The 13,630-nt window shown below is 33.6% G+C and overlaps 1 protein-coding gene across 7 annotated transcripts in view; it reads left to right on the plus strand.

Moving 5' to 3' along the window:
* Nucleotides 1-13,630, plus strand: part of LOC145265380 (synapsin-like) — a 319,381-nt gene that overhangs the window by 282,843 nt on the left and 22,908 nt on the right. For 3 of the 7 annotated variants that reach the window (XM_080121173.1, XM_080121175.1, XM_080121174.1), the window contains one exon: nt 428-532. The exons of the other annotated variants lie outside the window; for them this stretch is intronic. In XM_080121173.1, the coding sequence (XP_079977299.1) occupies nt 428-532 (105 nt within the window). The remainder of the gene's footprint in view (nt 1-427; nt 533-13,630) is intronic. 7 annotated transcript variants of the gene reach the window in all.

The raw sequence follows: 13,630 nt of genomic DNA on the forward strand, positions 1-13,630 counted from the left end.
GGGAGTTCAAGAAGTCCCCTAGAAGGACTCTTTATTATTGTGCCACAAGGTAAGCAGTCGTGGAATTTCAACAGGTTCGTACTATCATCATATTATTTTTATACCTATGAAAACTCTCCTTTCCAACATTTTTTTTTCAAATTACTGACCCTGGTTTTTTTCCCCGCCGTAACATTTTTCACAACTTTGACCATCACTCACATACACAAACCTCTCCTACTCTTACCTACTTCAACCATCTAACTCGTTTTTTTTTTTCTTTTTTTTAAAAAAAAAAATCTTTTTTCTATAAAAAAATTTTTTTTTCTTCAAAAAAAAAAAAAAAAAAAAAAAAGAAGTTTTTTTCCCTCATCTCTGCCTCATCTGTCCATCGCCGACTGGAATAAAGTTTTCTGGGTGTTTATTTCTTTCTGTTTACGAATTGCAGCCAAGCCGTGAGCAGTGGGACAATCCAAAGTGCGGCCGATAGCACCCCCCCTCCCCCGCCACCACGGCCAGCAAGTTCTCGACCTCCCCCACAGCCAGAGTCTGGGTAAGAAGATACTTGCTATCAAAAAGTCTGGTGTGCACACGTTTTTCTTTTTTTCTTTTTTTTAATTATTTTTTAAGTCAACAAAATCATTTGTTTGCTCCTTGCCTTTTTTGTCCTCGCTCTTTTCATATAAAATCCTAAAAAACACAAAAATAAATAAAATAAAATAATTTTTTTATTCACTTATTTTTTTTTTTTCTTTCACCATTCCACAAATTATCAGAACTGTAATCCCCATTTGTAAACACATTTTGTCCATTTTTTAATTTCCAAGATTCCAAACCATTATTTGTATTATTTGGATTCTTCAGACTACTATTCTCATCTTACGTGCCATTTTCACAACGTTTCGGTCGATGTCGGTGTAACCTTTGACCTTCAGGTGTATCTTGTCGAACTGGTCCTGGATATGACCTTAAACTATATCCAATGGTGAGCTTTGAGGAGTATGGAGCCATCCCTTACTTGCCATTGCTCCCAGGTCCACTCTGACCCAGAGTGGTAGTACCTGTTAGGGTCCCAACTATGAGTTAAATAGAACTGCACGCCTGTGGAACTCTGTTCCGTCTGCCTGCTTCCCTCCGGACTACAACTTGGATGTCTTCAAGTCCAATGTTAACAAATTCCTAATGAAACGCCCCCTTAAGTAAACACTTCAGCAAATCTCCTCACTAACGTAACGTACTTGCAATAACCCTTATCCCTGAGTGGCTTCCGGGCCTTGATAAGTGGTGATCACTGTGTAAAAAAAAAAAAAAAAAAAAAGAAAAAAAAGAAAAAAAGCCGATTTGAAAAAAAAAATGTATTTTATTAAAAAATTTTTTCTTCAAAATAACTGGATTCGGCATTAAATAACCTGAAAAGTGCTGATATGCCGTAAAACTGTCGAACTGAGGAAATCTTTTTATCAAACTCAGGAAATCTGCACGGAATTTCGATCAAAACCTTTAGCATAGAGGATAAATTAGTAAAATTCAGCTGTAAAGTTATATTCTTCTGGAAGTTTAAGGTTCAATCCTCAGTGCTGGCGATACTCAAAATACAATTGCGAATTACTTAGTTCTTCTTGGCCTTCGGGACAAGATCAAAGTGTAGTATCTGTTCTTCAGATGCTGCACTTCTATTTCTTGTTCTCTTTCGGTGGAGGAGAAATCCTTCACGACTGAGACAATTTTTATTTTTGTACCTTTTCTCCACGTTAAAAAACGACCCTGGTGTCTAACTCTGTCCCGTGGGGAGGCATAGTAAATAGGTACTTAGGACTTTTACCCACTCATGGATGACAGAACGAGAACATGCTATGTCTGTGAATTAAATAAAAGAATCCGTTTGAAATTCCATGAAGATTCCCAAGTTCGACAGAAAGATTACTGAGTTCAATAAAAAAAAGTCCTAAGTTCAACAAGATACACCCGAAGAAGGTCAGAGGTTACATCGGCCGAAACATTGTGAAAATGGCAGTTAGACTGAGAACAGTAATTTGCAAAATCTAAACAATATGGATATTTTGACAGACCAGCGAAAATGCTATTTCAATTTTTTTATTTAAACTTTAGAGTGCCACTTGACAGATGAACAAAAATTACTACATTATCCTCAACCTTCTTCGACAATCTACACTCTACAAATAAAAATACTGTTTCATGACAGACCAATGAAAATGCTGTTTCAAACATTAGCATGACAGACCAATGACAATGCTGTTTATAACATTAGCATGACAGACCAATGAAAATGCTAACAAGCTACTATCTTTCTACATTATACCCAACCCTCTTCCAAAATATATGCGTCTAGTAATAAAAACGCTATTTAAAATTTATGTGACAGACTAATAAAAATGCTATTTAAAATTTATGTGTGACAGACTAATAAAAATGCTATTTAAAATTTATGTGACAGACTAATAAAAACGCTATTTAAAATTTATGTGACAGACTAATAAAAATGCTATTTAAAATTTATGTGTGACAGACTAATAAAGATGCTATTCATAATTTATCTGACAGACTAATGAAATGTTTTTTAAATTTATCTGACAGACTAATAAAAATGTTATTTAAATTTATGTGTGACAGACTTATAAAAATACTATTTAAAATTAATGTGACAGACTAATAAAAATACTATTTATAATTTATGTGTGACAGACTAATAAAAATGCTATTTATAATTTATGTGTGACAGACTAATAAAAATGCTATTTATAATTTATGTGTGACAGACTAACTGTCAGTCAAAAAATGAAGAACATTATGAGAATATTAGCATTATGAACTGTAATTATTTATGATGTGATTTATGACAAGAATTTTTGTCATTGAATTAGAGGATGACTAGGTGGTAATCAACAGGGTAGCAGTCCTGCGATAATGTAGGGTTCCCTCATAAAGATGCTCTTTTCACAGAAGTTTTGCCTGATGTTAAGCACAAAAAGTATTTTGAATTGAAAAGCCATGTTTAATTTCGGAAGAATTTCCAATGGGTAGCTAATTCGTACAAGTCCTAAAGTTGAAAAAGAGCTTTCGGTGGGTAGCTAATCTGCACAAGTCCTAAAGTTGAAAAAGAGCTTTCGGTGGGTAGCTAATCTGTACAAGTCCTGGAAATGAAAAAAGATTTTCGGTGAGTAGCTGAGCTGTATAAGTCCTAAAGTTGAAAAAGAGCTTTCGGTGGGTAGCTAATCTGTACAAGTCCTGGAGATGAAAAAAGATTTTCGGTGAGTAACTGAGCTGTATAAGCCTTAAACTTAAAAAAGATCTTTCTCGTGTACACATTTGGGTTTCTGATTGGTTGTTAGCAGAACGTGGATCCATTTGATTGGTCAGTTTCTTTTGCTACTGTCTTTGATCATACCCTCTTTTATTGCAACAGAGGGTGAAAAGAAAAGCCTCTTACCATTAGTTCTGATGACAGACCGGCAATAATGTTACCAAGCAAGCTTATACCCAACCTGCTACTCATTCTGTGCATCCAGCAATGAAATTGATATTTCAAACTTAAGCATGGTAGACCTAAGGAAAATGTTATCATACTACTGTATTTACACATTATACCCAATCCTTCTCCATCACTCTGCATATGAAAATGCTGTTTTCAAACTGCATAGAGATTGTTTAAATTAAATCAAATCCAACGTTATTCACGGAATAATGGAAAAAATGCATAAGGTCATGTAAAAAGAGCAACTTGTAGGAAAAAAGATATATAGATCTTCAAAACAGTGGTTCAAAGTTTTCCTGAATGCATTTGTCGTAAGGGAGTCAGTTTCATGGAACAGTGATGCAAACAGTATTAGTATAAGAGAGCCACTGATGATGGGTTAGCAGCAGCAGTAGCAGCAGCCATATGCAAATGACCAAATCGGCTTACACGCTATGACGTCACAGCAGAGATAAAAAGGACACATGTTAAGAGAAGCAGGTAGAGGATTCAAGACATGTTTGAGACACGAGTGAGCAGAAAAGGACGTGTTTGTGACAGAGAAGTGGGATTCGAGATGTGATGTCACAACAGAAATAAAAAAGACACATGTGCTGAGAGAAGTATGTAGTCGAGATGTGTTTGAGACATAATATAGCAGAAAAGGACATGTTCAAGACGTAAGTGTCGGAGAAATGGGATTCGAGACGTGTTCGAGACGTGTGAGTGGCGTCAGAGCAGAAACGAAGAGTCACATGCAGCGGAAAAATGATAAATGAACTTTTTTAAATATTAAGAAAATATGCGTTGTTGGAAATACCGATGTAATAAAATATGATATGTTAAAAAAAGAAAGTGAATCAAGTTTTTTGCTTTCTTCTGTTCTTTGTGACAGACTCTACAATGTGTTGGGTCCGTTAAAAGGTAAAGACACCATTAGAAAAAAAGGTGTACAACATTACATAGTGAAATGGTCGATGGTACATGACTACAGAGGCTGCGATAGAATATTAGGATAAAACAATCATCAAGATTTAGATGGACATTTTCAGTCTGGTGCAGATGCTAGTGGGATTTCAAAATCGGCTTTGAAACTTAGAAGGTGATCCCCTTTTCTTTTGCCTGCAACTTCTTTCCCACAGAAAAGACGCTGCGAGCCTATCTCTGCTCTGTCGTTATTTTCATGGCAAATGCTTAACTGAACTCCAATCTAATCTGAACTCACAAATCGAACTGTTATCTCCTTTTCTGTTGTTTTTATCCCATTGCTAAACTTTCAGACAAAACACTCGACTAGTTACAACCACTATATACGATTTCCTTCACTCTCTATCTGTGCCTAAATCTAAACGCAGATTCCATGAACAAAGCTTCTTTCTCAGAACTACCCGCCTGTGGAACACTGTTCTGCTGGCCTGCTTCCCAGTTAAATACAACATGGTAGCCTTCAAATCCAATGTAAACAAGTTCTTGTTGAGCTGTCCCCATAAATAACCAAATTCTACCTAATTTTACACCATTAACGATTACTACACTACCTTTCGATCTTGATAAATGGTGACTCCCTTGTGAAAGAAAAAGAAAAAATTAAGTTTTATAACAGACTGACGGAAATACTACCGAACTACTGTCTTCCTATCCAATTTTTTTCCCCAATCCATACATCTAGCAATGAAATTTTAAAACATTTTTTTTACTAGCGTCAACACTTATTAAGGTCCAAATTCCACTTAAGACGATGGTTTAATGATCGTTGGTGGTGGAAGTTGGGTAGAATATGATTTTTTAAGGGGGCGAGACATAAAAACTTGTTTACATTAGACTTGAAGATGACCATGCTGTAGTCAGCTAGAAAGCATGTCAAATGGACAGTTCAACAGGCTGGCAGTTCTATGAAAGTTTGGTTGTTTTTGTTTTACGGCATATCAACCCTTTTCAGGTTATTTAATGCTGAATCCAGTGATTTTGAAGAACAATTTTTTAATAGAGTATATTTGTTTTTTTTTAAGTCGGTTTCTATTTAACCGATAGTTGGGACCCTAACAGGTACTACCACTCCGGGTCAGAATGGACCTGGGAGCAATGGCAATTAAAGGGTGGCTCCACACTCTCCAAAGCCTGCAAGCTGGGGCCTCATCATCGGATATAGTTTAAGGACCTTCTATGAAAGAATCTTTGTTCATGGAATTTGCATTTAAATTTAGGTACAGGAAGAGATTGAGGGAAATTGTTGATAGTGGTTGTAGTTGGATGAGTGCTTTTTGTGAAAGTGTGGCGTGGAGGGATTGAAGTACAGACGAGCACTTGCCATGAAAATATTGATAGAGAAAAGACGTCTCTTCTGCGAAAAAGAGGTTGTAAGGAGAAGAAAATGCCATCACTCACTAGACTTCGAAGCTGGTTCTGAACTCCGTCAAGGCAGGATAGGGTGCTTTGAGTAGCTCCTGCTCAGATGTGGCAACAGTACTTCATTATAGGATTTAAGATTTATGAGTAACAGACCATTGAACCGACAGACCATAAGACAGATCAATAGACTGGGTAACAGACTATTCATCTAATCGACTGATTGACAGATTGATTGTCAGGCAGATCCATTTATGGAAATGCTTGGACATATCTGAAAAAAGAAGAAAGAAAAAAATTATTTATGCTTGCCTAAGCACATCCACTGCCTGATGTAAACACCCACTCTAACTGAAACACAAAACTAAAAAAAAAAAAAAATAATCTTTTAACTTCACGTAATTCACTCTCACAAATCGAACTCTTATCTCTTTTTCTGTTGTTTTTATCCCATTTTTAAACATTTTTAACCGGTTGCTAATGTTGGTTAGAAAAAATATTTTTAACCTTTCGTGTTTCTATGAAATTTTGTTTGCAATGTTTTTAACTGATTCATTTTACAATCTTCTTTCATTTATGTATTACCATGTGTGTTAGACACAAGGACATCAAAAATGTGACCCGAGTGGCAAGATGGTTAATATAAGGGGCATTCCAGAAGTAATGTCTCCTATTTTTTTTATTCTGCCTGAATTTATTAGAGGCGATTGCAACTTGCATTTGTATGATGATTGAACTTATGCATTCATGACCTGAAATTTTCATCTCTCTGTTGCAGATATTGACAGTGTGAGACTTTAAGAAATCAACCCCTGTCATGGACGTGCATCAGAAGTAGAGATGCATCATTGAATTCCTAGCAAAAGTGCATTGAGAAGGGTGGTGACTATGAAGAAAAATAAATTCTGGAGCACACAAAGTCACTCATTTTAATGGTACCACTCTCGTCTTCATAGTTTCTCAACTTTTTGAATTAAAAAAAATAGGAGGCTTTACTTTTGGAATAACCCTCATATGACAAAGTATGCTCCGGACACCCATGCACAGCCATCGTTCATTGTTGGCAAAAGTGCATTGAGAATGATAGTGTTTATCTAGAAAAATAAATTATAGCACACAAAATGCTGCTCGTTTTAATGATACCACTCCCATCTTTGTAGCTCTTCAACTTTTTTTGTTTAAAAAAAAATAGGAGGCTTTACTTTTGGAACAACTCTCATATTTTGTCGGCGTTGCTAGGTGTTAGAGCCTGACACAAAACACGTGTAGGCAGAAAGGAAAGTCTGTTTTCAGTTGAGCTTGCTGTGAATGTCTTAGAAGTGTAACATTGCAGTTACAAACAAACAAAATAAAATCCGGGCATTTTTTTCTTTTTTAACAAAAGATTTTTTATTATCGTTACCCTCCCCTTTTCGACACCACTTAAACAGTTTCTCACTGCCACAGGTCATCTAATATTGTACAGGATTCTCCTCCCTCCAACCACATGCCTGCCACAGCCAGCCCATTCTCGTCCTAGACTTTACACATGCATTTTCTTTGACACACTGACGAGCGCATGGTGCATTTTTTCTCCTTTTTTTCCTTTTTTTTTCTCTCGTACACTTCCTAATTTGCATACGCGTGTTTTTTGGCTGCTGCTGCTGCTGCTAATCTCTTCGCAAGCCGCCCATCTTTTGCTGCTGCTGATATCTTCCCACGCGCTCATAAGCACTATGTTACAGAAGGAGAAACAAAAGATTGGAGCTCAGTCGAGCACCTTCCATAGAAATAACAATAGAGTAAAGAGAGACTGGCAACATTTTCTTTCTGTACGGAAGTGATTGTAGGGAAGAGAAGGAGAAGAAATTACCACCATTACGACGATGACGACTAGATTGCAAAGTCAGTCGGTTTTGTACTTCGACACATCAAGAAACAGTACGTAAGCTCCCAGATATGGTGGACATATGAAAATCAAAATGATGCACCATATTTATCTTTTTATTGAAACATAATTTATCAAGGCCAAAAGTCACTTAAGGATAAGGATTAATCAGACGGAAATTATTACCAGCAGAAAGATGATGAACACTATAAAAGTACCAACACTAAATATTACTCTTGATACTAGTGGTAATTAGTAGGCAAGAAATCTCATGTTAACGTGTTCCACAGTTGGAAAGTCTTTGCAAAATTTTGCCTAACGCTAGGCATGTGGAGGAAGAAAACAAAGTCTTTTTTCGTTGTGGTAGTAAAACAAGTTCTTGCTGTGAATGTCTTCTGAGGAGGAACTAAAGATTGAAGCTCAGTCGAACAGGTTCCATGAAAAAAAAAACAATAAAGTAGCAGCATCTCTTTTATGAGAAAAAGATTCTAAGGAAGAGTTCAACAGAACGATTCTTGAGTTCGATAATATACACCTGTAGAAAGTTGGAGGTTACATCGACCGAAACGTTGTAAAAATAAGAGCAGTAATCCGATTAATCCAAATAATACGAATTATCAATCCTTATCTCAAAAAAATTCAGAAACAAAATAACTCTTTCTTCTTCTGGAAAAATGATTGCCATTGTCGGCTTAATATTCTTTAAATAAAGTAAACGAATTTGTCTTATTTTTTTATTTTTTTTATTTTATTTAAAATTGTAACAATTTAATTTTATTTCAAAATAATAAATATTATTACTATAAAAATATTTTTCAAATAAATAAAATAATTAATATTATTTTTTTTACAAATATAATTATTTAAACTTGTAGCAATTTAATTCTTTTTCAAAATAATAAATATTTTTACCATAAAATATTTTTTAAATTAATAAAATAAACAATATTAATTTTTTAAATGTATTTATTTAAAATTGTAGCAACTTAATTTTTTTTCAAAACAATAAATATTTTTACCATAAAATATTTTTCAAATCAATAAAATAATCGATATTAATCTTTTGAATGTATTTATCTAAAATTGTAGCAACTTAATTTTTTTCAAAACAATAAATATTTTTACCATAAAAATATTTTTCAAATTAATAAAATAATCAATATTAATTTTTTTACAAATGTATTTATTTAAAATTTAGTAATTTAATTTTTTTTTCAAAATAATAAATATTCTTACCAATTAATAAAATAATCAATATTATTTTTTAAATGTATTTATTTAAAATTGTAGCAATTTAATTTTTTTTCAAAATAATAAATATTTTTACTATAAAAATATTTTTCAAATTAATAAAATAATCAATATTAATTTTTTTTTAAATGTATTTACTTAAAGTTGTAGCAATTAAATTTTTTTCCAAACAATAAATATTCTTACCATAAAAATATTTTTCAAATTAATAAAATAATCAATATTAATTTTTTTAAATGTATTTATTTAAAATTGTACAATGTAATTTTTGCCAAACAATAAATATTCTTTTAAAAGTAATTGATACTTAAATATTTTTCAAATTAATAAAATAAATATCAATATTTTTTTACATGTATTTATTTAAATTACACCATTTTAGTCAATAAGACAACATTATCTGATTTTGGAACAATTCATTCTAAAATTAGTAAAGTTGCAATTTTATTATTGGCAGGATTTCATTATTTAAGATGGCGACTCAATAAAAACGTGTCTACATCAAATTTGAAAATGGCCCGGTTATATTTAGCTGGGAAGCAGCCTTGTGGTATTGTGTTCCACAGAAGGGTAGTTCTAGAAAAGAAAACTTGCTCATGGAATTTTCATTAACTTTTACATACAGATAGAAAGTAATAGAAATTATTGACAGTGGTTGTAACTAGACGAGTACTTGTTGAAGATGTCTTACAGGGAGGAGGAGGCAGAGGTTGAAGTTCAGTTAAGCACCTGCCATGAAAATAATGATAAAGTAGAGATAGACTTACAACGTCTCTTCCATGAGACAGAGATAATATGTGTGATGTCCGCACAAATATGAATAGAACTTTGTCAAGGTGGGAACTCTTCAAGAAGCAGCAAAGGACATCACCCACTAGATTTCGAAGTAAGTTTTGTATCGTGTCAAGGCAGGAGTAGCACCTCCCCAAATATGGTAACAGTACTCTATCTTAGAACATTTGTATGAACATGAGAGGTCTTAGTGCATTATTATATAGACATATTTATTTTTGAAGAACTCTGGGAAGGGAACTCAGTATAATTGAACACAATAACTTTCCTTTAATCCATTTTGGTAAAGGAAAGAAAATTTGTCAGGTGTCTTCAATAAGTTTCTTGACTTTTTTGTACAGGCATTTAAAATTGTCATAGACCCTTGAAAATTCAGTATGTTATTGTTATACATCTTATGAGATGATTGACCAATGTTTATGATTTCAGGTTCAAATGAACAGCTACAGCAGGAATTGGAATACACCCTACTAAAGCCTGATTCTCACAGGCTGGTGAATTTCAAAAATGCAATCTGGACGTGAGGACACTTTAGAAGAACGATATGCAATAACATTTTTTTTTAAACATTGAAAAATGCCATAGAAACATATGGAATGCTTCAGACTGCTTTTGGACCATCTTGCATGAATTGAGCATCAGTTTTTGAGTGGCATAAGAGATTAAAGGAAGGCAGGGAATCTGTGAGGGATGATAAAAGGTGTGGGAGGAGTTAGGAAGTCAAAACATCAGAGTTGATTGGCCAAATAAAGAATTTCACAGAGAAGAATCTTCATGTGCCTATTGAGACAATAAGTGCAGAGTTTGATGTCAGTGTGGGAACTGTACACACAATTATTCTCAAAGAACTGAAGATATGGAAGATTTGCGTGAAGTTTGTCCCAAGCTCCATCGCTGTCATAGACTATTTGACCAAGATGGACATCAAGAAAGTTTCTCACCCTCCCTGATGTTCAGACCTTGCTCCCTGTGACTTTTGATTATTCCCTATGCTCAAGGAAAACCTTAGAGGCTGTAGTTATGAGACAATTGAGGAGATGAAAAAGGCTGTGATAAGGTTCATTGACACGCTCACACAAGAGGACTTCTCTGGGGCCTTCCAGAAGTTTTTGGAATGGTACAACAAGTGTATTGCAGCGGAAGGAGATTACTTTGAATGGGACGAGAGTTTCATGTGTGTACTATCAATAAAAGTGCACATTCGGAAAAAGTTTGAAAACTTATTGAAGGCACCGCGTATATATATTTAATAGTGATGGGATGATTCCAATATTTTTACCGATTCCAATACAATTACCGATTCCAATACAATTACCGATTCTGATACAATTACCGATTCTGATACAATTACCGGTTCCAATTCAATTACCGATTCTGATACAATTACTGATTCCGGTACAATTACCGATTCCAATACAATAACCAATTCCGGTACAATTACCGATTCCAATACAATTACCGATTCCGATACAATTACCGATTCCAATACAATTACTGATTCCGATACAATTACCGATTCTGATACAATTACCGATTCCAATACAATTACCGATTCCAATACAATTACCGATTTCGATACAATTACCAATTTCGATACAATTACCGATTATGATACAATTACCGATTCCAATTCCGATTCTTTATAAATCTCTAATTATTTAACTATAAGATTGTCATTTTCCCCCAATTTTCATAAAAACACATGTTAAATATACCGATAATTTTCTAAATATCAAAGTACACTTGTGGAGGATGATCTATTGATTTTAGTTTTACTGGTATTTTAAAATCAATAAATATTTATTATTTTATCATTATTACCAGCAATGGAAGATTTGGATTTAAACAAAATCAAATAAAATAAGATAATTAAAAGAATCGTTTTTGGCATCGGAAAATAGGCATCAATTTTTTCGATACCGATTGCGATTCTGATACCCCCAAATCTTCCGATTTTTCTGATTCCTGATTCCGATTCTGATTAATTGTCCCAGCACTAATATTTAATTCGTTTTGGTAAGTGAAGGAAAATGTCTCCATTCTGACAGTTTTCTTAGCAGGAATAAATAATTTTCGAAAATTACTTTTCATATCTGCATGTAGCGATGCATTTCATTTTTTTGACAGCTTCTACACATCCTCACATTTTTTGCAATGCATGCATACAATTTGTTTGTGTATCGTTAAGCAAATACTTTGCTCCCACTAACACATGGGGGATCTATTTTGTATTATAATAAAGTAATAAACTGACCCCTCAATTTTTGTATCCTGTATTAAAAAAAAAAACTAGGAAGTGACATATCAGTTATCTATTAAAATGAATTAATAAATTGTCCTCATTTCCTGTGATCGAGAAATATTCATGAAAGAAAAAGTGAGGGTTCAGTTTTGCATTACAACTAAGTAATAAACTGACCCCTCATTTCTTGTATTTTGTATTTTCTAATAATATAAATTGAGAGATCAAGTTTGTATTAAAATGAAATGATACATTGTTTTCTTATGTTTTGTGTACTATATATTTTAATTAAAAATAAGGGGGATCAGTTTTACATTACAATAAAGTAATAAACTAACCCCTGAATTCCTGCATTCTGTTTACTTTTTAAAGGAATAGGGTACTTTTTTTAATAGATCATTTTTAATGGATCATTTTTAATAGATCAATTAATAGATTAATTTTTAATAGATTTTAATAAATTTTTTTTAGATAGATCTTTTTAATAGATTTTTACATTCCAATAAAGTAAATTTATGCTTCTTTTAATGTGTTTGATAGGTTAAGTTCACCCTCCGGATCCTTGTATTTATAAAGCCATTTAGTGGAAGTGACGCCAGACAAATTTTTAGCTACGGATGATCAAAACTATAGATTGTACCTCTTTTTTTTTCTTTTTTTTATTTTTTAGATGCAACTATAAAAATAGAAGTTTTATTCAAACAGTCTTTATTTGAACTGAATGAACTTTTTTTTCACATTAATATGTTTATGAACTGTTTTATTTTTTTTATCAAACAAAAATAGAACTTTTATAATGAAATATATATTATGAACTGTTTTCCAAACATCAGGTGTTGGTAATTTTTATAAATAATAAATTATAAAAATACAACATCTATCTATATATATATATAAACGAAAATGTGTGTGTATGTATGTATGTATGTATGTAAGTATGTATGTATGTATGTTCGCTTTTTGTGTATGTCTGCAAAAGGCTTTTTTCCAGTGGATTCTCGAGGTCATCATTCATTCTTAAAATTTTTTATATCACGTCAAAATCATAATATCTACGAGTTAACAACGAGGGTCGCCTGTCTATTTAATTTACCCGACTTTGAAAAGCTGAATATTCTACATTCTTGGATCACCGCACGTGAATTCGGCTTTTTCGTATAATAAAAGCAAAACTAATTTGAAGCTGGCGTCATTGCGGTCGCGATCGCCAGGAACGTCCAAAAGCAATCAGCTTCCAGAGTTTCTCCTTATATCAGACAATTGCTATTCAATTTGGAAATCCCCTTTCATTGGGGAGCTTCCCCCCGCATCATCTTGGGGAAGTCAAAACTGCCCTGCATTGAAACAAAGTAAGCAAACCCCAAAAAGCTGCCCGGCAGTAAATAAAAAAAACTGCCCGGCAGTAAATAAAAAAAACTGCCACGTCATCGTAACACTCCTGCGATGACCTCATTTAGCGGCTATCTGTCAATCAAACCTCTTTGACGTGACTTTTTAACCCTTAAAACGCTTATCAATTCCTCTCCCCTTGTGGCCAAGATGGTTAGGTGGCTGGCTTTTTTTCTCTTTCGTTTCCACCTTCACGTCAAGGCTTCGGGGTTCCATTCTAACTTCCCACTAAAACGTTGTTTTTTTTTAACACAGACACCTCCAAACACCTGGGCAACGCCGGGTACCCCCC

The sequence above is a fragment of the Euprymna scolopes genome, chromosome 40 (genome assembly GCF_053919585.1).
Source record: "Euprymna scolopes isolate OS-2025 chromosome 40, ASM5391958v1, whole genome shotgun sequence".
Classification (NCBI taxonomy): Eukaryota; Metazoa; Mollusca; class Cephalopoda; order Sepiida; family Sepiolidae; genus Euprymna; species Euprymna scolopes.